General features: G+C 36.6%; 1 protein-coding gene across 1 annotated transcript; it reads left to right on the top strand.

The window, feature by feature from the left end:
- Positions 1-1,906: 1,906 nt before the first annotated feature.
- On the top strand, positions 1,907-25,196 carry LOC126727696 (uncharacterized). Its single transcript, XM_050433621.1, has 3 exons — positions 1,907-1,983; positions 2,091-2,248; positions 23,091-25,196. The coding sequence occupies exons 2-3, from the start codon at positions 2,114-2,116 to the stop codon at positions 25,194-25,196; spliced, it is 2,241 nt and encodes a 746-aa protein (XP_050289578.1). The 5' UTR covers positions 1,907-1,983; positions 2,091-2,113.
- The last annotated feature ends 848 nt before the right edge of the window (positions 25,197-26,044 follow it).

Here is a 26,044-nt window from a genome sequence, read left to right as displayed (position 1 = left end):
CAAGTCTATACATGAATTTACACTGAGGATACCCCACACTTTCTTGTTATATAATTATGTCATAGTTTCAAAGGTAATAAGTTTGAAAATGAAACAGACTCTAGCAGAAGGCTCACCTTCATATTTTATTTTATTTTATTTTATTTTTTCTTCTTAAAGAAAAAAAAAAAAAAAAAAGAAAAGTTAAGCCACAGCAAAAGTTGTCATTTATTATATTCCTAAAAAAAAGTTGTTATTTATTACATGTAGCCCAATAAGACACCTCGCGTTGCGGCAAACTCATCAATCAACTGAAGTAAGCCACCTTCTCCACAAAAAAAAACAAAAACTGAAGTAAGCCACAGCAAAAGTTGTCATTCGTTATATTCCTAAAAAAGAAGTTGTCATTTACTACATGTAGCCCAATAAGACACCTCGCGTTGCGGAAATCCAAATAAGTAATGTTATTAGTAAATCAATTTAAATCATTTTTCTTTCTCAAAAAAAAAAATTTAAATCATTTTTATGACCAAATGTTAACGGGCGCTAGCTCTTTAAGGACGATTTATTATAGGATCTATTTAATAAAAAAAAAATATAAATTGATGACTGGACTAAAAATTTTATTAAACTGACAAATAAAATTTTAAAAGTGAACTTTATTAGCTCTACATTTTAAAAAGCTGGTAAAAAAATCTAACATAAACCAAATAATTTGACATAAAACTATTTTTTAATGAGTGTCCGTCAACATTATCCAAACTAAATAAATAAATAGATAAGTACTTATTTTATTATTTTCTCTACTTACTTCTTTTTTCTATTTTCTTTGTAAAAGAAATCAAAATTTAAGAGGTTAAGGGTGAAAATGAGACGTAATCAGGGTCACAATGATAATTTTATAATATTCAAGGATGTAAATGGAAAGATTTCATAGGAGATGTAGCAATTAAAAGACATCCCATGTTTACCTTTTTATATATATATATATATATACACATATATAGTTTCCACTTACCACCATCAGCACTAGAGCAGCATTTTGTGTACAGAATAAGGGCTATAATTAATGCACACGATTTTAGCACAACATTATAAATGTATATACTTTATGTGCAATAACCAAAATGAAATAATATTATCCTAAATATTGGGTTTTCTATTTAGAGCTTTCACATTGGTTCATGCAAATTTTTTTTATCTATTTTAGTATAAAATTTAATTTTTTTATTTTAAATATTCATTTTTCAAAATATCTCACATCAGATTATCTATTTTACACCATATTTCATTAAAATATCAAATTTTCTTGATTTTTTAAAATTGTTTCTATTTCTTCACACACAATAACCATTATCTACTCTCTTTTTCATCTTCAAGATATGTCAAAGAAAAAACAATTAAATGAAAAATAAATAATATTAGTGTAAATTTACATGTTGACTATAGAAAACTTGTAAATTTAAACTATTATACACAAACTAATGCGAGTTACTTTTAAGCAAAATTATGTAAATTAAACATTTTAACACCGACTATGTCAATGTTCTTTTGCACTATGCTTTTCTTTTTCCATTCTTTAGAACAAATATTATAAAATAAAAGGACAGTACACATTAAACTAAACCATGGAATAATTACTTCTGGAAAAAAAAAAGTTAAAAAAATATTTATCATCGAATAATTACTTAATTTAAAAAAAAAAAAAAAAAAAAAACCTGGACTCAATCTTGTGAAGTACACCACTGCAAAAGTTTTCTGCTTTTTTTTTATTTATTTTTTATTATTATTTTTTTTTTAAGAAAAAGTTATTACTTTACGTGTCACTTACTCCAGAATCACTGTAATTGCTCATATAATATATATAAGCTAGCTATAGACTGGCTTTATTACAAGCTCTATATAAAAATCACCACGCGTTGTGGCAATCCAAATAAGCACATAACTTTACACTAGCAACAACAAGTGACCCTTGTCAGTTTCGAAGATTGAAAACAAAATCTGGTAAGTGAGCTTACTTGAGTAATCAATAGCTCGTGTGTTTTATTTTGTTTTTTCCTTTTTTATTTTTTCTCATTGTTTGTTTGCTTGTTTTTTGGTACACCCTTCAGTGGCTAGCAGTTTCATTTTGACAATGAAGTTGAAGAAGGGCTTAGAGTTTTTCTCACTAAAATTGAGAAAAATTATTAGTGAACGGGAGATACAAACCATGGTTGTATTTAGCCTTGCCATACAAATCATCCTCATCGTGATGGGCTACAAGAGAAAGGTTTGTTAAAAATCAATCATTTTCTCTCTTTCTATAAATTCTTTTCTAGAATTTTGTCTCTCTCCACAAACTTGATTCTCTATGTTAAATTCTCATAGTTGTCAAAACATAATTTGATTTGTGAATCGATTTTTTACTTTTCTATCAATATCATATTGTATCATATCGTGTATTGTAAAATACACAAACACTTAATAAAAGTATAAAAAATTACAAATATACATATATAAAATGTATATTTGTTATAAATTTAGAAAATATTCAACTAACGACCAATTTACTTATGTAATAATTTTTAACAAAGCTAACTAAAAAAATCAAATTAATATATATTTATAACATATATATTCAAATTGATTAAACTTAGATGTGATAATATATGTTTAATTGCATCTAAGCTAATGTTACCATCATATTCATAATCTTGCAAAATTATTTTTCCATTGACATTTTTTTCATCATTATCAACATTGACATAGACATTAACATCGATCATGTTCATTGACATTAACATCGATCATGTTCATTGACATTAACATTAACAATGATACATAGGCAAATAGACTAATGTGGGTGTATTTTAGAGTTGATTGGAAAAATTTGGGACCTTACACTATTTTATAACTGATATAAATGCTATTATAATGAAATCAATGTAAAATTATAAAGAAAGAGTTCCAAATTTTTTAAAAGAGGGGGTCAAATATAAAATTGTATAAAATCTCTCTCTCTCTCTCTCTCTCTCTCTCTCTCTATATATATATATATATATATATATATATACACACACCTATTTCTTAAGACTAGAGGGGCCCGGCTCCTTTGGGCCCCACCTAGTTCTATCCTTAATTTTAGTATCTATAGTGACCGGGCTCCTTTTTCTTGTAATTCGACAATACTAACACTGATTTTTACATCTCTCTTCATTTAACTAAAAATCTTTGCACAGTACACATAAAGCATATAAATTCTAATTTTTACAATATTTGGCAAAAAAGGCTCCGAGTACTCTGTACTTGGTAAATTAGCAACGCAAGTCACGACCCATGTGACTTTAAATTTATTTATTTATTTATGGCGAAAATCACATTTTTGTCCCTACATTTTGACCCGATTCCCGTTTTGGTCCCTAAGTTTTTTTTTTACCGCTTTTAGTCCCTCTCCAGAAAAACGATTCCATTTTAGTCCCTTCCGTTACATCAGAAACGGATATTGCTGACGTGGCAAACGGCAAAGTCAAAAAATAATAAACTAATGTCCACGTGGCCTAAATTAATAATAAAAAATATTTTTTAATGCCACGTCAGCATCTAAATTAAAAAAAAATTAAAAACTCTCATAAAAAAAAATCCTTAAATAAAAAAATTAATTTATTAATTCTAACTAAATAAAAAAAAATTTAAAAACTCTCATAAAAAAAAAAATCAAAAAAAAATTTAAAACTAAACCCAGCAAGAACAACAAAACCCAGAAAGAACTAAACCCAGCAAGAACAAACTAAACATAAAAATATTAAAAAATTTAGTTAAAAATAATTGTTCTTCTTCCCCAAGAACATGGTTGCCCAGAAAAAGAAATTTTTCTGCTTATCATCATCTTCTTTTTTTTTTTTTTTTTTTTGGTAAAAGAGGAAATAACATTAAAACTAAATCATCATCTTCATCCTCCACCTCCCATCCTCCTCTTCGTCCTTATCATCATCTCTCAATCTCACTCTCTCAAAACCTTCGATACCCACAAATTGGCAAGGCCTCCCTCTATCTTTCTCTGTTTTCTCCGCCCAGATCTCTCTTCCTCGATCATCGCCACTCAACACCACCGCCTATCCAGGCGGTGCTTCCCTCATTTCTCACTAACCCCACCGTCCTCTAGCGGTGCTTCCCTCGTTTCTCACTACCAAACCCCACCGTCCTCTCTCTCCTTGATCTGAACATTCCCAGATCTCGCTTCTCTCTCTGTTTTGCTTCTCTCGCTTCGATCTATCTCTAGATCTCCCTCAAATCTCTAGTTCAACCAAAGCCAAACCCCACGAGCACCACCACCATCCACCGATCCACGACAGGCACCACGACACCAAAGCCAAACCCATGACATCTCGGTTTACTTTGTTGGGTTTGCTTTGTTGCTATTTGTGTTTTGAATCTTTGAAGGTCCTTTGTGTTTGTAGTGGTTTTCATCTGAGTGAAAGAATCTTTAAAGGTCTTTGTGTTTGATTTTTGTGGAAGAACATATACAAATCTTGGAATAGAAATTCCTTGAATTTTCATTCGTTCTTAGTTATTCATTCTCCCTGTTAGTATTTTATTTTTTCATTTTTTTTCGTTTGCATTTTGTGTTCTTCTGATCTGGGTTTCTTTTTCTGGTGGAAATGAATGTGGGAGTTGTTGGGAAAGAGAGGTCGAGGGTGAACACTTGGCACAATGTGTTGATCACTATGCAGAAGAAGACCAAGGCATTGGTGGCGGAGCGTGAAGGGAAATGACTTTTGTATATGTTTTTGCTTGTTTGGATGCCAAGAAAATGAAATAAAAGAGAAGAAAATATTTCTGGGCAACCATGTTCTTGGGGGAAGAACATGAATAACAATTATTTTTAACTAAAATTTTTAATATTTTTATTTTAAAATTATTGATAACTAAAATTTTATTTTATTTTAAATAAAATAAAATATTTTTAATATTTTTTAATTCTGCCGTTTGCCACGTCAGCAATATCCGTTTTTGATGTAACGGCAGGGACTAAAATGGAACCGTTTTTCTGGATAGGGACTAAAAGCGGTAAAAAAAAAACTTAGGGACCAAAACGGGAATCGGGTCAAAATGTAGGGACGAAAATGTGATTTTCGCCTTTATTTATTTATTTTACTTTGTTTTTTTCTAAGATGTTAATTGTAGTTAATCAAAAAAAAAAAAAAAAAAAAAGAGTTAAAATCTACTTGATTTTTCTTCAAAACGAATTAATAAAAAGGAAACTACTGTTCACTTATATTTATAATTTCATAATAATATATTTGTTGTGAGACCAAATGACCAACAATTACAGTCTCTTGTTTTTTGTTTTTTTCTTTAGGATCAACAATTATAGTTAATGTAATAAAAGAAAATAAAGACGTAAGTTTTCAAGATGGCTAGTTGAGTCCAACTTTTTTATAGTGATGGTTGTATATTGCACTAATTGTTTTATTTTGAGGGTGATATTGTAATGTTAATATGTTTAGTTACATTTTTGTACTTTTGTTTTTAAATAAGGTGAAAACTCACTTGATTTGAAATAACATTAATGTTTTTGATTGGATATCATTAGTTTTTTTTTTTTTTTTTTTTGGTGGGGGGAGGGGGGAGATATCATTAGTTATAAACTTATTATTATTATTATTATTATATTTTTGTAATCTTAAAATTATTAATTAACTAATTATGACACTATCGATTCGACCACTAGTTTGACCCCAATCGGACCAAATAACCGAAAAACATTTCCTTTTATCGGTTTTTTAATTGGTTTAGTTTTTAAAATCATGCATTTAATTATAATTCTAAAACATTATATCTCAAAAACTTTCCTAGCTACGCAATCAAAATTAAGTGACAAATTTTAGGATGTCTATAAACTTGGTAAAACGGAGAGTATATTGCAAAGTTAAAGAATGACCTAATTTACCTACTAGAAGCAACTGTAAATAGGGACCTTAGGATCTCTCTCTCTCTGTAACGTTTTTTTTTTCTTTAGTGTGATCGCCTAGGTGTGTCACGCCCAAAACCCACTTTGTGAGTTACACATGATAACGTTCGAATACCCATAAAATATAGTTATTCGATGATAAATAAAATTTCATTCATGTTTCTAAAAGGAAAAAAAATAAAAAATTTAAATAGTTGAGATTCGTCAATGATCAATCATTTAAAGGTTAAAAGAAACTCCATAGAAATTTACAAATGACAGGTTCTTAAATTTAAAATATTCCAAAAAGTTGCTTAATGTATGACGTATCTAGCATTTATTAAAAAAAATCATAATTATAAAATTCGGTTTAGACCCCAATATTTAATATACATCAAAATTTTCAATTAATTACCAATTATCTTAATCATGTGATCACAAGTAGTACAAGGGTGATAATTGGACAGGTTGAGTAGATTTTTGAGTAGGGCTGGGTTCGGTAGGTATGAGTTGAGTCATAAATGAATTGTGTATATAATTAACCATTTATTATCCATTTAAATATATATTACCTGCTTAACCCATTTAATTTGTATAGGACCCAACCCACCCATGTATCCAATTATAAAGTTTGTATTCAAACCAATATAGGAGAAATTTTTTTACTATTAAAAGATGAATCAAATTTATTAAACTGATCCTATTATAAAAAGTGTAAATAGAGAGATTATTCAACAAGAAATTTTTCTCACCCATACTATGCAAAAAATTTGAGTTTTCTTCTCTGGAAATCTAAATCAAAATTTCCTCAAAACAACTAGAGCCCTGAGGGAACAAAAATAAGAATACTGAAGCAAAAACTAGCCTAGCTGTTTTTCCTTTCCCTCAACTTTTCTATAGGAAACAAAATAGAGGATTAGTAAAAATTAATAAATAAATCCTAAAAATTGTGAAAATTATAGAGTGATATAGATTGGTAAAGCGGATTTAGGTGGATGAGATCCAATGATGTTACTTTTAACTCCATGGACTACAAATTAGTGCGCATCATTTTGGATCTCTTCAATGTTGCTTTTGACACCATGGAGTCCAAACAGGATGTTTCCTCCATTTTAATTTGTTCTTTGATTTCCTTATTTCTATGTGAGTGAGTAAGTTTTTTGGTTTGTTGTATCATACATACATACATACGTGTGTGTGTGTACAGTCCACGGATATCGGTGCACACCAAGCTCAGAACACGTTCCCTGAAATGGGCCCTTCCCGCCTTCCTTACTTACCGAACACCTAGCCCATTCCCTAGATAGGCTTGGCCCAAGCTCATGGCTTGACTAAGCATCACCTATTAGGCCGAGATCAAAAGATAATGCCTTGTGGGAATCCGCCTGTCGAGCATCGATTGGCGCTTGGTGCAAGTTCCAAAAGAATCATGTTAGTCACGAGTAGCGGATCCCATCTGGTCAGGAATATGGCTCAGGGGGATCCACTAACACGGGAAACACTCCTCTTATCATTACAATCCTAATAAAGACTGATGGGTGAGAAAGCGTGGGTTGGAAAAATTAGGGGAGAGAAGCATGAGTTTAGTAAGGATAAATACATCCTGGAGAGAAAGAAGTCCGGTCCGAATTTCCTAAAAGAGGGTTGGTTATGCTATTAAGCTCTACTGAAAGGATAGATATAATTTGTCTCTTATAGAAGCTATGTTGTCACCTTTTGGGCCTCCGATTGTTAGATATTTTTGACCCACAATACAAATAAATTGGGGAAATTAGCCTAAAACCTTTATTCAATTGAGTTTCACCATAACAATTGGCGCCGTCTGTGAGAATCTCTCACTCAATTGAGGCCTAGAGTTGGCGTAGTAGTGTCTATCATGGAGGGTCCACATGAATGAGGAGCCAGTGGGATTAGGGGGAAACCGATCATGGGTCTCAAACTGGGCACTAAGGAGAATGGAGAGGGAATAAAAGAGAGAACAAGATCTCAAGCAGGACGGGCATGAAACTTGTTTGGATTCGGACAAAGCTTCCTCTCAAGGAGAATGAACTATTTCATGAGCCTTCATATCATAGTGATTGTGAATCCAGAGAAGAATGAATCCCCAAGCTTTCGTATCATAGTGAGAGGTCGGCACCAAAAAAGGGACTACAACCATGGATCCTCGAGCAACCACACAAGAGGATCTTCTTACCAAAGTCATTCTCGCTTGTTGAGGGATAGGTTAAATGAATCCAGAGAAGAATGCTCAAAGGCACTGAGAAGAAAAAGGCATAGAAGCCCTAGTGTTGCCCTCGATGCCATGAGCAGGGCCTTGCAAAGAGTGGCCTGATTACCATTCTCCGAAGAAATAGAATGTACTGAAATGCTTAGGCATTTTACTTGCCCTCCCTTTACTTTTTATGATGGTAAAACTGACTTGGTAGAGCATGTAAGCCCCTATACCCAACTCATGGCCCTCTATTTGTGGAATGACAAACTTATGTGTAAAGTATTTCTGTCTAGCCTCGGGCCCACGGTAATGAGGTGGTTCAACAGTCTGAGGAAAGGATCCACCCACAACTTTGGTGAGCTAATTCAGTAATTCGGTGCACATTTTACCACTTGCAGCCGGGCTCTCCAACCTATTGATGCTCTATTATCTATGAAAAGTAGAAGTGGGGAAACTCTCCGGTCATATGCGGATCAGTACTAGGAGTTGTATAATGAGATCGAGGGAGGAAATGAGCAGGTGGTAGTGAGTACTTTTAGATTGGGGCTATCTCAAGAATCTGAGCTAAGGGATTCACTAACCATAAGACCTGTCATAAATATGCATCAGTTACAGAGCAAAGGGAAGGCATTCGCCACTCCTCTTTACCCAAAGGACCCCAGTCATGAAGGCTTCCAATAGAGAGCCTAAAAGGAAGCTAGGGAACAGAACCTAGAACAACGAGCTGAAGGAGTCAACATGGCCTTTAAAGAACCTGTGCATAAAATTCTTGAGAAAATAAAGCATGAGTCGTACTTTCGTTGGCTGGGCAAGATGGGCGGGCACCCGAAGAGGAGAAACCATAATTTATATTGTACATACCACCAAGATAAGGGACATACTACCAAATAGTGTAGGGCATTCAAAGACCACCTCGAACAACTCGTTAAGGCTAGGCACCTAAGAGAGTTTGTGGTAGGAGAAAAGGAAGGCGCTACAGGACAGACATCAGGGAGTCGAAGAGGAGCGCAGTCGCCTCCCCTTGAGATCAATGAGGTTATACATGTTACATTAGTCGGTGTAAGCGCCAGTCAATAGAGAGGTATTATGAGCGTTACTACCTAATAGGAGTATGAGACAAAGAATCACCCCGAGAAGAAGCCAAGGATGGTTTGTTGGTAGATAGCCTTTGATGACAACGACCTTAAAGGTACATCTCAACCGCAAGACGATGCTCTTATCATTACCCTCAGGATTGAGGGTTTCCTAGTAAAAAGGGCTATGATTGACTAGGGAAGCGGGCTTGAGATAATGTACCCTGATCTTTACAAGGGTCTAGGTTTGAAGACCAAGGATCTTGGGAAGTATAATACCCCTTAGTAGGCTTTGATGGAAAAATGGTGGTACCGATGGGGCAGATTAGGCTCCTAGTAGTAGTTGAGAGGAAAGAGGTGATGGTGGATTTCATAGTCGTAAATGCATTTTCCCCGTACATGGCGATCTTAGTGCGGCCATGGATACATGCCATAGGAGCCATACTGTCCACACTACATGTGAATGTTAAATTCCCCACCGAGGATGGCATTACGGTGATGAGAGGCGACCAGAAAGCAACCTATCAATGTTTGGTGGCCGTGATCAACCATGAAATTAAGCAAAAAGAGTAAGTAGATTTAGGCTTGTTATAGCAATTACAATACCCTAAGGAGTCTAATGGGACTAATAGTGCTGAAGAGCTAATTGAGGTCCATATCTTGCCCTATGAGGATAGATATTTTTGGATAGGTAGAAGCCTCTTTGTCAAGGGTCGAGTGGCAGTTTTGTTGGCATTAGTCCATAATTTAGATGCATTTGCTTGGAGCCCGTACAAAGTGCTTGGTGTGGATTTGGAGTTTATAGTGCACAAGCTGAATGTGGATCCCTATTTCCACCTAAGATGCAAAAACCGAGGTGAGTTGCTCGACAGCTAATAAAGTGATAGTAAAGAAGAAGATCAGGAAGTGAAGAGTCTGCATTGATTTTACTGATCTTAACCGAGCATGCCCTAAAGATCCTTACCTTGTGTTGAAAATTGACCAGCTGGTAGATGCAATGTACGATCATCGGAGAATGAGTTTCTTGGATGTCTTTCAAGGTTATCACTAGATTGCCCTGGCCCCCAAAGACCAGGAGAAGACGTCATTCATCTCTCCCAAAGGCAACTACCTCTATATTGTCATGCCTTTCGCGTTAAAGATTGCGGGGGCAATGTATCAACAAATGATCACCCATATGTTCAGAGATAAGATTAGTAAAACAGTGGAGGTATACATTGATGACATGATTGTTAAGAGTAAAATGCCCGAGGAGAATGTACAAAATCTAGCCAAAGTAATTGAGATTTTGAGTCACCGTAAACTGCGCCTTAATGCCAGTAAATGTGCGTTTGGAATGGGGTCTAGGAAATTCCATGGGTATATGATAACCTGCAGGGGTATTAAGGTCAATCTTGATTAGATCAGGGCGATCAAACAACTTAGTCTGCCCAATAATCCAAAGGAGGTGCAGAAACTCATGGGGATGCTTGCAGCCTTGAACCATTTCGTCTCAAGATTGGTTGACAGGTTTAGACCCTTCTTTCAACTGCTTAAGAAATGGAAAGGGTTTACATGGACTCCGAAGTGCAATGATGTATTCCAAAGCTTAAAGAAAAACTTGGTTAGTCCACCTATCCCGTCAAGCCCTGAGCTAGGGGAGGATCTCTACATGTATTTGGTAGTGTCTGATCATGCTATGAGCGTGGTGTTAATAAGGGTTTAGGAGGGAATACAGAAGCTGATGTATTACATTAGCAAGACCATAGTAGATTCAGAGACTCGATATCTCCCGTTGGAGAAAAGGACACTTGCTCTAGCACACGCCACTAGGAAGCTACCGCATTACTTCTAGTCTCACATAGTGTACGTTTTGACCAAACACCCCCTATAAGCTTTGTTACAAGGGTCTAATTTCAAGGGAAGAATAGCTAAATGGAAGACTAGACTTAGGTCCTTTGATGTTAGGTACAAGCTAAGGAATGCCATTAAGGGGAAAATGCTGGCAGATTTTGTGTCTATGTTCACCCTAACTATTGATGATGGACGGGGAATTTGCAAAATTTCAGTTCGGTCATGGCGGGTATATGTAGACGAAGCTTCTAATGCACATGAGGCGGGAATAGGAATTATGCAGGAATCCCCAGAATGAATAAAATTGGAAAGATCGCTTAGGTTGGGTTTTTCAGGCCTCCAACAATGAAGCCAAATACGAAGCATTATTGGCCAGTCTTTGAGCAGCCAAGTCTTTAGATGCCATAGAGGTGGAAGTGTATTCGAACTCTCGGTTTGTAGTAAACCAAGTTGAAGGGAGTTTTGGAGAAAAAGACCTGTGAATGGCTAAATACCTCAAGTTGGCAAGCTCATTACTGAAAATTTTTTATAGGAAAAAGTTAGCCCAAATTTCTAGAGGAAAAAATAGCCATGCAGACTCTCTAGCCACCGTTGCTTCATCCATGGAGGATTGCATACCCCAGATTATTTAGGTTGAAGTAGTAAACCAACCGAGTATTGAACAATAGTGTTGTGTGGCGGTAGCTTCTGCCATTGTGTTGAGCTAGATGGATCCTATTGTGTCATTCATCATAGATGGATCACTCTCGTGCAACCCGAGGGAGGGTGATAAGATATGAAGGAAGTCTGCTAGATTCTGGTTGTCAGAGGAGAAGAGATTGTACCGACAATCTTTTGGAGGACCATACAATTTATGTTTGCATCTAGACGCCGTGGAAGGATTGCTTGCTGAATTGCATGAGGGGATTTGTGGGAACCATACGTGAGATTGGTCACTTACCCACCAAGCAATGACCTAAGGCTTTTGGTGGCCGAAAATGTAGAGAGATGCTACATGTGACCAATATCAGAGACATGCACCAAACATCCATTAACCTAAAAGGAGTCTTAACCTGATATCCAGTCCTTAGACTTTTGCTCAATGGGGGTTGGATATCGTGGGACCATTCTCTCCGGCAACTAGAAACAGGAGGTTTGTGATAGTTGCCATTGATACTTCACCAAGTGGGTGGAAGCCAAAGCTCTAGTGAATATCTTGGACGTTGATGTAAAGAAATTTGTTAAAGTGCCGGACACTTTAATCTCAGTTAACGAACTATAGTTTGACAGCAAGGCATTCAGGAAGTATTGTAGCGATCTTGGAATCAAAAATAGGTACTTAACTCTGGCGTATCCATAGAGTAATAGACAAGTTGAAGTGACAAATAAAGCCATTGTCAACAGGTTGAAAAGATTGGATAGGGCTAAAGGAAAGTGGGTTAAAGAGCTGCCCAATGTGTTATGGGCATACCGAACCACCCCTAGGAGGTCTACTGGCAAGACGCTTTTTTCTCTAACTTTTGGAATAGAAGCGGTAATACCTGTGTAGGTAGGCTTGTCGAGCATGAGGGTTGCTAGTTTCTCCCCGAACACAAACAATATGATCATGACTCAACAATTCGACCTCTTAGAAGAGAACAGGGAGATGGCATTCATCAGATTAGTTGATTACCAGCAGAGGCTAGCCTGGGGATACAATCAAAACATGAAACCAATGGAGTTTGTCGCCGGGGACCTTGTATTACGAAAGGCAGAAGGGAGCATGAAGGGTCGTACCGAGTAACAACGGTTGCAGGTGTTGGAGCATACTACCTAGAAGATATGGAAGAATGACCTCTCTTTTGACAATGGAGTGTCAACAACTTACAAAAGTTCTTCCACTAAGGGATGCCATTGTCTTTGAGTACTTAATGTATTCCCTGATGTAAATAAAAAATAAAGCGTGTAATGAACTAACTTATGTATATTTGTACAAACTATGCATAGGATAGGATCGTGTCAGTTTCGAAGATATGAAATTTCCACAACGAGGAACGCAATACAAGATAGAAGCCTAGCCTTGGCTTGACTCCGGGCACTAACCAGGTGTAAACTTACTTATGGGATAGAAGCTTGGCCTCAGCCTGACTCTAGCCACTGACCAGGTGTAAACCTACTTATAAAACTTGAATCAAATCACAAAATATAGGCGTATCCTTGGCACAACCCAAAGTGCCCCACAGAATCACTTGTTTTATTTGTTTTATATGCAGGCTGTCTTTAATATCGAACACACACTTTGTCCTTATTATCATTAGGCCATCAAGCTTAGAGTAATAAAAAAAATAAGGTTGGAGGGGGGGGGGGGGGAATAATCAAGGGAAGCAATCAAATCGTGAAAACTCAGTAAGTGTATAAGTTAACTCAAAAGAGAAATTACTTTATTAATGTTTTGAACATAAAAGAAAAACATCGTCATAAAGGGCAAGCTAAGCTAAAAACAAAAGATAATACTTGTCTACAGGTCAAAATTCTATTCGGTGGCTATAGGAATCATGTTTGCGCCCTGGATGGTAGTTGGTTGGAGATGATGAGGGCCTTGTTCGGTGGTAGGAATAGCATTCGAACTCTCAACGATTGATGGTTGCTCAAGTTCATGTGCCTACTTAGCCGAGGGAGAAGGACTGAGAGGGACGTGACTTAGGTGAGTAGTAGAGGTCTAAGCAGCAATAGGAAGATTGGGATTCTCAACGACCACTAAGTTTGCATCAGTTGTGTGGGATTCTATCTCCTCCAAAATTTGTTGAAAGTTGGGGCTCTCCTCCTTTGCGAACACTGGTAGGGGAATGTTCGACAAATCTACCACGAGGAAGACTTAGGGAGAGGAATGGCATTTGCAAGAGCGATCCACCCCCCTGTGAATCTAGCAACCCAAGCTTCTTTTATAACTACAGCTATGGAGTGCTCAACATCATCAAACCTATGTCATAGAAGTTTTGCTTTGCCTCATCCAGCCTCTTTTGTAGGTCCTCAATCTCTATGTTCCAAGTCGTGATGACACTCAAGGCTTGTGCAGACTTGGTGTTAGACTCTTCCAGCTTCCCTTTTAGCACCTCTAATTTGTGCTTGGCAGAGTTTGGGTCCTTTTCAACAACAACCACTCTTTTCTCGGCTTGAACAACCTTTTGTTCTTTTTCTTGAAGGGTGGACTTACTGGCCTATTTCAAGGCGTTCTCACGATCAGCTTCCTCTATAGCTTCTTCAACCGACCATCCAGTAATTATACCAATTACGCGGTCTGGAACCAAATAGATGACATTAAAAAGGGTGAGGCAGAGGGGGGGGGGGTGGAGAAGGGAGAACGAGTATACATGGGTGTACACAACAGTGCTAGGACATATTTAAAATGTTATACATAAAATAATCGAGGGAAGTACTTACAGCGATAGAATGCCACTTTAGATTGAGGGAGAGCTCCTTATCAACGGTGTCTTCCCAGATGCGAATGTCATTAATAAGTAGTAGGGCTTTCCTGAAACTGTTTGCCACGTGGCCTCCCTCTCCATTCCTCTATGTCCTAAGGAATGCTGTGGAAGGAAGTAGCCTCTCACTAGAGTGAGGGAATGCTTATACCCTGGAAAAGGAAGGTTAAATGGCAAGGCTCCTTCAGTCCCAACAACAGGTGAAGGGATGGTTGGCTCTTCAGCAACGATATTCTGTTGGGTTGCTGCAGGGACCAATGTGATCGGAGTAATGACTCTAGGCTGAGTGTCAACTGTTGGAAAATCTAGTTTTGTATCTCATACAAAACACAGTGGAAGCAACAAACACGGATCGACCTTGAATTCTAGAACAAAGAATAGAAAGCGTACCTTGGTGTGGTGAAATTCAAAACAAAATTAGTTGCACTTGGGAACACTTTTAATCTTCACTCCAATTCCACTTGATGCCCAAGAAGTGTGGTCTCTCAATTATTTTCCAAGGAGAGAATAAAAGAATGTCCAACACTCACATACACTGTTCCATTCTTTTTATGATCTTATATGAAAACCTTATGAAATTCTGTATGTTTCTCTCCTTATATATAACTGATTATCTAATTGGGCTAGCCCATTGGGCCTTTTCAATTGGGCTTAAGTGTGTGGCTTTGAGTGGGACCAAAAGGGACCAATAAGACATTAGCTCCAATGGGCCTTGGGCTTTTCTGTCAACTCTTGACAAGTCTAAAGTTACCATTAACTATATTTAATACAACTATATAAATATAGTTGCACTCTAGGCCTTATCTATAAATTATATCCCAAGACTTTATTATACATACAACCCCTTAATTAAAATATTCGTAGTAATACAAAGTCATGAATGTAGACTGTCACTTTGAAGATTACTACATCTTAATCCTTGAGTACCCGGTTTAATCCTTTATGTTATTCATCATATATTTATGAAATCCAATTTCATAAATATATACTTTAGTAAGGAGTTACTAAAGTGGTTGGCCTTTGAATAACCAAACCCATTAAACTCATCTCAAGGGAATATTTTATATCTCCGTTAAGAGATTATGAATTCCATCTTGAGAATATATGTTCCATCAATACTAAATGCGGTTGCCCAACATACTGAGGTTTTGACCGTAACTACTAGATCTCACTCCTAATATATCAAAGCAACCTACATCTCATGATCAAGTCCATTGTTCTCTCAGGATTTAGAGTTGATGTAAATAGAAGTCGTGAGATTCATTATTCATTTGACAGTCGTTAGGAGAATAATAAATTTCACAACGGTCCAGTTCAATATGTCTTAACTCTTAAAACATATCAACATATCAACTAGAAGTCTCCACTTCCATGATCAAGACAAATCATCTTATTTTATATGTTATAGTCTTCGCAGATGAAATGCCCAATTTCATTACCAATTACGAACTAAAATTATGAGTTTACAAAGAACTTGTATTTATATCTTTCTGTGACTTTTCACATAAATCACACACTATGCATTTCATGGACAAAGATAATGTCTCATTAATTCATTTATAAATAGTCTCATATAATTAAACTATTTAATTATTTATGACATGCCAATAAATTGGATTTTAGGGCACAAACACAAACACCAACATCAACCTACTCTACTTGGATGTTAGCTCCCCTTTGCCTCTTGCGTGTACAGGGTGGCGTCCCAATTGGGATTCGAGATATGGGTAAGGTAGGCGGTGTGGGCAGAGTAGATGTTTGTCCCCTAGAAGCCCAAGTTGCAAGGATGTACCAAGCTGACTGAACAATCCTTCTTTGAACCATGTTGTTGTTTGGTTCCACTTCTTCAACGTCACCCATAGGTCAGTGTCGAAGTTCTACCCAAGAGACCGTGTCTCCTAAACTATCGTTATAGGGCTCTGGGAAATCTGTCTTTCTTTTGCAAGGACCTTGTTGCCGAGCTTCGTCCTCCGAGATGTTCGGCAGAAATCTCTTTAGTCGTACATCGATATATGTTGGAAGGGGATGCTTGGCCAAGAAGGCTACCCCGGTGTCCTGAAAGCTAGTGTAGGAGGGGATGCGACCAATGATAAGGTGTGAGGCTCAAAGCTACCCATTAGTATGGACAAACACCTTAGAGCATAGAATCCAGTTTAACTCTCGAACTTCAACTAACCTTAAGTATGGCTTTGAGTGCTGAGAACTTGCTTGAGTAATAGGGTCAAATAGGTCAGCGTGAAAAGTCAAATATAAGTAAAAAGATAAATAATATAAAAATACACATTCAAATAAATACGACAAAACAGTAAAAAACAAGCACAATAGACTTTTTGGGGGTACCAACTTGCATTAACGGGTGATGTCGGGCATGTAAGTTGATCGCCGAGCCAATTTCCCCACACCCTTATTTACTTCCCTTGTGAATTCCTATTGGAGCCTGGCAAGTATGATATTAACCTTAATTGAGGGTCCCGAACTTGAAGATAATACCCATTGACAACACTACCACAATAGTTATATAGGAAATTGATGTCATGGCATGTAAATTTTAGGTTGTACAGCCTATTTAGTTAGCTGACGCAACCAACTACCCTATTGAAGTTTGGCAGACATTGGTCGGGGCAAATACCATAAAACCTAATGGTGTATAATAGTAATAGATCTAGAAGGAATCTCACTCCACCTTTTAGGACTGCCATTAGGGGGATAAATTTACTGTGGGCACTCTCTTATTCTCTATGTCTCCCTTTACATAGTACGCAATATGTACATCCTTGGCATTGACATATCTAGCCTTGAAAACTGTCATGGCTTCCTTAGTATCGACTAAGTGGGCAAAACTCATAACTAGAGAAAACAAAAGGAATAAATGAGGCAATGGGAAGAAGAAGACTTATAGATGGATGGGCTTTCTCGGTAAGAAGAGAGTTGTCGAAGAAGAGAGAGAGCTGGGGACTGGAAAGGCTCTAGATTGAAGCTTAAGGAGAAAAAATGCAGTAAAGAAAGTGAATCTAAAGGAACCAGGTGATATATATAGGGGTAAGGGCATTAAATGCTTTGGGTGGGAAAATTAATAACTGCTCCAATCCAATATCTCATGCACGCCTCGGTATCTGAACGGACAGATAATCCTAGCCGTTGATCTTGATAGATGGCCTTGCACGTGTGAAAAGCACAGGCTATCAAATTTGGTGCCTTTATTGCCTGAAGGTTGGAATCCCCAAGAAGCAACAGTTATATCACACATGATCCCCTATTATACTGAGAGCATACCCACGATCTCATTCCTATGGTATGAAAATGGGATTGTGAGGGGTTGTTGTATGGTCCATGGATATCTGTGCAAACCAAGCTCAGGACATGTTCTTGAAATGGGCCCTTCCCACCCTACTTACTTATTGAACACCTAGCCCATTTCCTAGACAGGCTTGACCCAAGCTTATGGCTTGACTGAGCATCACTTATTAGGCCGATATCAAAAGATAATGTCTTGGGGGAATTCGCTCGCCGAGCATCAATTGGCGCTTGGTGCAAGTTCCATGAGAGTCACACCAGTCATGAGTAGCGAGTCCCATTTTGTTAGGAATATGGCTTAAAGGGACCCACTAACATGGGAAACACTCTTCTCATCATTGTAATCTCACTAAGGGAAGTCCATAAATAGAGACCGATGGGTGAGAGAGTGGGGGTTGGAATATTTAGGGGAGAGAAACACGAGTGTAGTGAGGATAAGTACATCTCGGTGAGATAGAAGTCCAACTTGGATTTCCTAAAAGAGGGTCGGTTATGCTGTTAAGTTCTACTGAAAGGATAGATATCATTTGTCTCTTATAGAAGCTGTGTCGCCATCTTTTGGTTCTCCCATTATTGGATATTCTTGACCCACAATACAAAGAAATTGTGGAAATCAACCCAAAACCTTTATTCAACTAGACTTCACCACCACAATATATATATATATATATATATATTAAAAGTTCAATTAGTGTATAAAACACTATGAACATTTAGACCTTCAATTTACAAATTACCAATTCAAGCTTAATATCAAAAAATTAATGTGTGGAATATGAACATAAGTTTAATACAGAATTGATAAACAATCTAAACCAAATAAAATCACATCCACAGCAGAAATTAAATGGCAAAGATTAAGGGAAGAGAAATGCAAACACAAGGACAACACACGATGTGTTATTGAAGAGGAAATCGAAGCCCTCAGCGTAAAACCTCTCCGCCACCCTCCAAGCGGTAAATAATCCACTAAAGAATGTAGTTGGGATACATGAACAGCAGAAGACCCTCCAAGCCTAATCTATCCAGTGTTATTAAGCCCTCCAAGCTCCTACTCCAACGAGGTTACGCCGAACCTATTTCTTCTTTAGCTTACCGGATTCCGCTACTTGACCATAACATCAATCAATATGAAATTGGTACCTTCTTAATTGCTTCCCAAAGCACCAAATGGCCTTCTCATAGATATGGATATGGTGAGAAAAGGTTTTGGTAATGTACCTCTCAAAGGATGTAACAATGGAGAGGAAGAGAGTAGAGGAATTTGAAGAGTCTCTATGTGAAGATTAGGGATAAGTCAATCTTGTTTTTCTCTAGGGTTTCTTTTTCAAAATTCTCTCTGGAAGCTCTCCATATTTCGTGGGTATAAGGGTCTATATATAGTGGGGTGAGAAAGGAATGCGAAGAGTCAGTTTTTCCCAAACAGGGTGGTCTGGTGACTTGGCCTCGCAACTGGACTAAGTCGCGAGTTCAAGTCGCGAGCTAACGTCCTGGCTAGCCTGGAACTTTTGTCCTGTAGTGCAACAGTTAGCATGAAGCTTCTACTTCTGGCATGCTTGGTATGTGTGCAACTTCTGGCGGTTTGCAAGCCGCAAGCCACCCGTGGGATCCAGTCGTGAATCCTTGCTTCTTTGCACAATTTTGAGCATTTCTTCACACTCTCTCACACACTACCCTTACATGATTCCCACCTAAATATAGGGTTACTAATTGCTAAAATACAAGCAAATTTGGTACGGAATAAAGCCAATAAGATGGTTGATAAAATTTCAACCTTACACACACACACACACACACACACACACACACACACACACATATATATATATATATATATAGAGAGAGAGAGAGAGAGAGAGAGAGAGAGAGAGAGAGAGGTGTAGATTTTGTCTTGTTTGGTAGCTAAAAAATCACATGACAAAATGAGGGAGAAAATTCTCATTTAGGCATAATTGGCAGTTAGCAAAACAAATGATGTCTGTGGTTGGTCCAAATATGAAATAAACATTTATCAACATAATTGTTGTGAAAAATATCAATTGCATACTAAATGAATTCTCTAAAGTTTAAATCTTCTCAAGATTAATCTCTCTTACAAAAATCAAGTATCTTATCTTTTAAATCTCACATTAATATACTTTAACCTAGGATGATAAACCGGAAGTTGTACCAAATAAATGAAACTATGGTGGCCACAATGCAACTGAACTCCACCTTGGGTTTAATTAAGCTCTCTAATTATTCCTTTCAACCATAGTGCATATTTTATATAAAGTTGTGATTTTTAACTATATTTTGTTTGCTTTAATTCTGTCAATATTTTCTCTGTATGCTTGTGGGATTTAATTTAAGGGTTGTGTGTGAGAGTTTGGTGAAGATTTGTGATGAAAAGTGAAGTTTGAGACTAGCTCGTGAGTGGACAATCCGAGAAAGGCCACGTGAGAAGCATATGTTGGAAGCTAAATAGTCAAGTGTTAGGAGGCATTTCGTGAGTCAATTCGCGACTGGACCAAGCCATGAGTGACTTGCAAAACTCTCTAATTGGCTGTTTTTAAATGTGCCTTCCTCATATCTTTACCCACAATAGAAGCCCTCATACCCACAAAATTGTAAGGAGACTTTTAGAGAGAAAACCCTAGCAATACACTTGAGAGTTAGAGATTGTAAACCCACAATCATCTACACAATTTCTTTTAGTTTTCCTCTACTCCTACCTCTCCAATTACAAATCCTTGAGAGGTTCTTAGCCCAACACTTACCTCACCCAATCTGAGTATTGAGAGAAGTTTTGGTGTGTGTGGGAAGCATTGGAAGAAGCCATTGATTGGTAGATGCAATTTAGAGCTAATTGCGGGATCTGGGTAACTAGTGAAGACAAGACTCGGTGAAGTCTATGGGTAGTTGGAACTTGGAAGGTTCAAGTGTAGTGGGTAGATTAGGCTTGGAGGGTCTTTTTGATATCCTTGTTCTCCAGCTTTATTCACTAGTAGATCATTTCGGCTTGGAGGACCGCAGAGAGGTTTTTGGCCAAGTACTGAGGTTTCCTCTTCAATACCACATTTCGGTGTTATCTTGTGTGTGCATCTCTCTTCTCTTACTTTTTGTGGTTTACATATATTGTTTATTGTTTATGTTTATGCACTAGAGAGTTGTTCCGATTTATTGCATTTCATTTGCTCTTATTCTGTACTTAGTTAAGTAGAATAAAAGCAATTTAACCATAAGTTTAAAATTTAGGGTCTAAACAAGCAATAGTGTTTTGCACTATTTGAGCTTCCAATTTACAACTTTAGCTACTAACATCTATTTGAACTTCAATAGTAGTCATGGCTACTAAGAATTGTTTTGTGAATCTCCAACAAATTGGCCCTCCTAACATTGTAAACGTATAACCTATAGTAGACCTCTAGTCATCCACTGAATTAGTCCTATAGTCTCGCAAACAAGATTCCATGTTCTTGGGTTTGCCATGTTTGCCGGGTTATTACTCCACAACACTAAAATATGGGATATTTAGTAATGATCCAAGGAATATATTTGCGCTTATACTCAAAATGGACTAATCTAGTTATAATTAAGGCTCTTTTTAGTTGTTAATAATATTCAGATCAACCTAGTACTCAAGACACACCCACGAAACACTCAATTAAATAAAAAATATGGGGCATCACAACTTTGACATGCATGGATGGAGCCATTCATGCATTGCCCCCCCCCCCCCCCCCCCCAATTTTTTTTTAAATAATATAATTATATAATTATATATTTAGGTTCTAATTTTATCAACTTCGTTCAATAAAATTACATTTTGTCTCCCTTATTGATCATTTTAAGAGAAATGCTATAACTACAAACTTTTTTATAACATTTTTACAGACTATTGAGGCAGCAAATTTTTACTGGTTTGCATCTGGATTTAACACTTACATCACTTTTTTACTTACTATTAACCACTAATCACAACAAAAATTTGTAAAAAAAAATTTTAGATTTAGTATTTTCCTCCTTTTAAAGTCCATTAAAAAATTTATTGATCTAAAATCTAAAAAAAAAAAAAAATACAAGTCCAAAATATTAGCCCAACAACAAAAATTACCAATAGGCAATAGCAAAGCTAAAAAAAATTGAGACTAATCAACTAATTTTACAAAAAACAAACAACTTAGCCCTTTAAAAACCTTAAACAAAATAATTTTGTCCTTACCAACAAAGGACACACTCTACACACACAATAAAAAAATAATAATCAAAGAAAACCTTTGCCGGCTAAGCAATAGAGCCGAAAGTCGAAACCACGGCATATAGCTAACAATAAAACCGCCCCCTTAACTCTAAGTCTTGACTCCATTCTTGTTGACATGCCTTCAATTTTTTTTGTCATTCTTCAGTCACCGATTAAAAGATAATCTAAAGTGATTCGGCAGTGATACAAGCTTGCATGTTAATATTTTTAAGCACCTTTTTGATGTAATTCTTGTGATACAACAATCGCTTTCTTGCTTCTCTACCCTTCGAATGTTCATACCTAAAAAATGTTTTAGCAGTACGCAAGTCTTTCTTGACAAACTTCTCGCACATCAAAGACTTTAGCTTGTCAACCTCAAACATGCTCTTAACAATAGTTAACATATCATCCATATACATTATCAGAAAAATATAGAAATCAAACCTCTTATACCACTTTCACGGATACTGCTTAAGCCCATAAACTGACTTCTTTAATTTGCATACAAGATTCTTTATAATTGGTTGCGTGAACTTGTTTGGTGGCTCCATGAAGATCTCTTTTTTCAAATTCCCATGAAGGAATGTTGACTTCACATCCATAATGAATAAATATTTGTCAACTTATTTGTTGGGTATACATGTCTAAGTGAAATCTCATATTAAATTATAATAAAAAGAGTAACTTGTTAATATAAATATTTGAACCGAAACTTATAGATGTAAAGCTTTTGGGTTAATTAGAGGTCAAAGATGTTATATTAATTATACAATTGGATCATCGCACATTCTTGGTGCGATGGTCACTTTACAAGTATAAGTCATTGTATGATTTGAAAGGTAAGGACTAGGGTTCAAGTCTCTAAAAAGAAACTTTCATACACATATATACTTAAGATTAGATTAAAGTAAAATTTTTATCTTGAAAAAAAAAAAAAAAAAAAAAAAAACAACCGGAGCCTGCCCCATGTGTTCTCTTTCCAATAGTATTTAAAAAAAAATTAAAAAAAATTAAAAAAAAAAACATTACTCTTTACTTTTTGAAGTTTGTTTTGTTCTTTAAGTAAAAGTATCTTTGCTCTTATCAAGTTTTTCTGTTCAGCAAGGTTTCCAACAGCAACAAACTTGTCCTCCTTCTGTGGGTTGCCTACCAATTAGCAGGATGGTTCGCAACTGTATCGCTGAGTATAATCTCCAAACATTTCGCACCTGACACCAAAGACCCGAAGTTTTCCATAGCAGCATTCTGGGCTCCATTTTTTCTCTTGCACCTTGCTGGTCCAGACACCATTACAGCGTACTCCTTGGAAGACAATGCATTGTGGCGGAGGCAGGCTCTAACTCTAGTTGGCCAAGCAGGAGTGACTATCTTTATCATCTTTAGAGCCTGGGCAAATGAGCTGCTGAATTTTCTGGCAGTTGTGATGTTGATTCCTGGGTTAATCAAGATTGGGGAGAGAATCTGGGTTCTGAGGTCTGGTAGCAGTGAAAACTTTAAAGCAACCACACTTCGTCGTCCTGATCCAGGTCCCAATTATGCTAGATTCATGGAAGAATACCAATCAAAGAAAGACGAGGGGTTAGACGTCACATCAGATTTGATGGAAGCTAGTATTGAATCAGATATTTCCTTTCCAATGCCAAAAAATAGTAATATCCCAGAAGCAGAGTTTCTTCAATGGGGCTATATATTGTTCCAGACTTTCAAGCAGCTATTTTCTGATCTAATTCTGAGCTTACAAGATATAAAGAATAGCCAATCCTACTTTCAGAAAGTTTCGTTTAAAGAAGCTTTTAAAGTGATTGAGGTTGAGCTAGGATTCATGTATGATGTGCTTTATACAAAGGCTTTCTTGGTTTATTCTCTAAAACCTGTTTGTTTTCTACGTCTTACTAGTTTCTCTTCTACCTTGGTTGTACTTTTGGTTTTCTCGACTGTAGGTGACAACAAGCACTTGTACACACTAGACGACAGAGTCATCACTTATGTATTGCTGTGTGGAGCCATCTTGCTAGAGATATATTCAGTGTTGATAATACTTACCTCAGACTGGTCACTGCATTGGCTGAGTAAGCGTCAGAATGTAATGGTGGATCTCTTGTATAGAGCAATTTCAGTGATTTCATCAATTCCATTTTTGGCTCGGAAAAAGAGGTGGCGAAATAAAATGGGACAATACAATCTAATAAAATATTGCATTGAACGCAAGCCAGTATTGTGTGGTCCTATCCAGAGGTTCTTATTCCATCATGAAATGTTAGAGAAGCATCGGTACCAAGAGCTTAAGGAGGTTTCTCAGGATTTGAAAAAATTGATATTTCAGCATCTTCTAGAGAAATCATGGAGTGCCAAAGATCTCAAGACTTGCACGGAATTGTGTGCTTGTAGGGGGGGCCGGGTTCTTAAAAATTCGAAATGTTCTGATTGCATCAGAAAAGAAGAAAGAGAAAAACACCGTGAGAAGGTTCTAAAATATTCAGAATGCTCTAATTGCATCAGAAAAGAAGAAAGTAGAAAATACCATGAGACAGTGGAGGAAGAATCTGATCATGTTGACAAAGATGCAAAATGTTGGAATGAAATAAACGTAAAATATCGTAATATACTCAAAGAGAGCGTCGAGGTAGAATTTGACCAAAGCATTCTTCAATGGCATATTGCAACAAGCCTATGTTATAATGATGATCAAAACAAACACCAAAACACTAGTTGTCAAAATCATCGTGAGGCCAGCAACTTGTTATCAGACTATATGTTATATCTTCAAGTCATGCGTCCTATTATGCTGCCCAATGGGATTGAACAGATCAGGTTCCAAGATACATTGGAAGAGGCTAAAATATTTTTTGAAGAAAGAAAGTCTGTATCTGATGAAATCCAAGCATCGAAAAAGTTACTTGCAGTGAATACTGATATTCCTCCATCTGTTGTGAAGGGAGACAGAAGCAAGTCAGTGCTATTTGATGGATGTCGACTTGCTAAATCTTTGCAATGCCTGGAGATTGAAAAGAAGTGGGAATTGGTAAGTAATGTATGGGTTGAAATGATGTGTTATGCTGCGACTAGGTGTCGATGGAACCATCATGCTCAGCAGCTCTGTCGAGGCGGAGAGCTTTTCACTCATGTGTGGCTTCTTATGGCACATCTTGGTATAACTGAGCAGTTTCAAATTTCGAAAGGCCATGCAAGGGCTATGCTGGTTATACAGTGAAAAACCTTTTAGGGTAAGCGAAAGTGCTCTTATTTCCAAAATAATGCATTAACAGTATATATATATATATATATATATATTTTTTTTTTTAATATATTGTTTATGTTGAATACGATGTCTCTTTAAGCGTATATTATCCTCTAATTCCATTCCTTGAGGATTTATTATACTTCTCTATCAATAAAAATTTATTGTTCCAAGGATTTTTCTATGTATTTTCTTTACGTATTTAATTATGAACACTACTAATTATAAGGATTTCGTCCAGCTAAAACAAGCTCTAACCATAACATGTTTCTCTTCTTGTCTCATCTAAACATTCAGTAATGTTAAAGAATGAATGTCTATTATATTGAACTATACGTGAAACACTATATAAGTAACTGCCTCTATATAGTTAGCGGCACAGAATTTTGAGTGCTGTACAAACAATAGGAATGCAGTACAAGTAAGAGTAAGGTTCAATAGAGACATGAAACAAAGGCCCAATGAGCGTATATTCTAACGACCCCTCAAACTTGTAGGTGTAGGGTAACATGAGATAAAGATTGAGATACGTGGAACACGACAGTGAAGGGTTGAGATTGGGTCGGGTCGGGTTCAGACCATACCCACAACCCGACCCTATCAAGATGACCTGAAATCTGACTCCCCCAAACCCACAAGTCTGGGTCGGGTCAGGTTTTTTTTTATGGAGTACATCATGTTTCCTTTTGTTCTGTGGCATCAAATAGTTTCTTTCCTTCAACATCCGTTTTGAGAATTTGAATCTTAAAAATCAACTTGGAAAATATAGAGTTTTAATGAGTTATTTGAAATATTATATTTTTCCAAATAAATTCAGATTC

Source organism: Quercus robur, chromosome 5 (assembly GCF_932294415.1).
Source record: "Quercus robur chromosome 5, dhQueRobu3.1, whole genome shotgun sequence".
In the NCBI taxonomy this organism is placed as follows: Eukaryota; Viridiplantae; Streptophyta; class Magnoliopsida; order Fagales; family Fagaceae; genus Quercus; species Quercus robur.
Note: the sequence above shows the minus strand (reverse complement) of the source record. Positions and strands in the feature narration are given on the sequence as shown.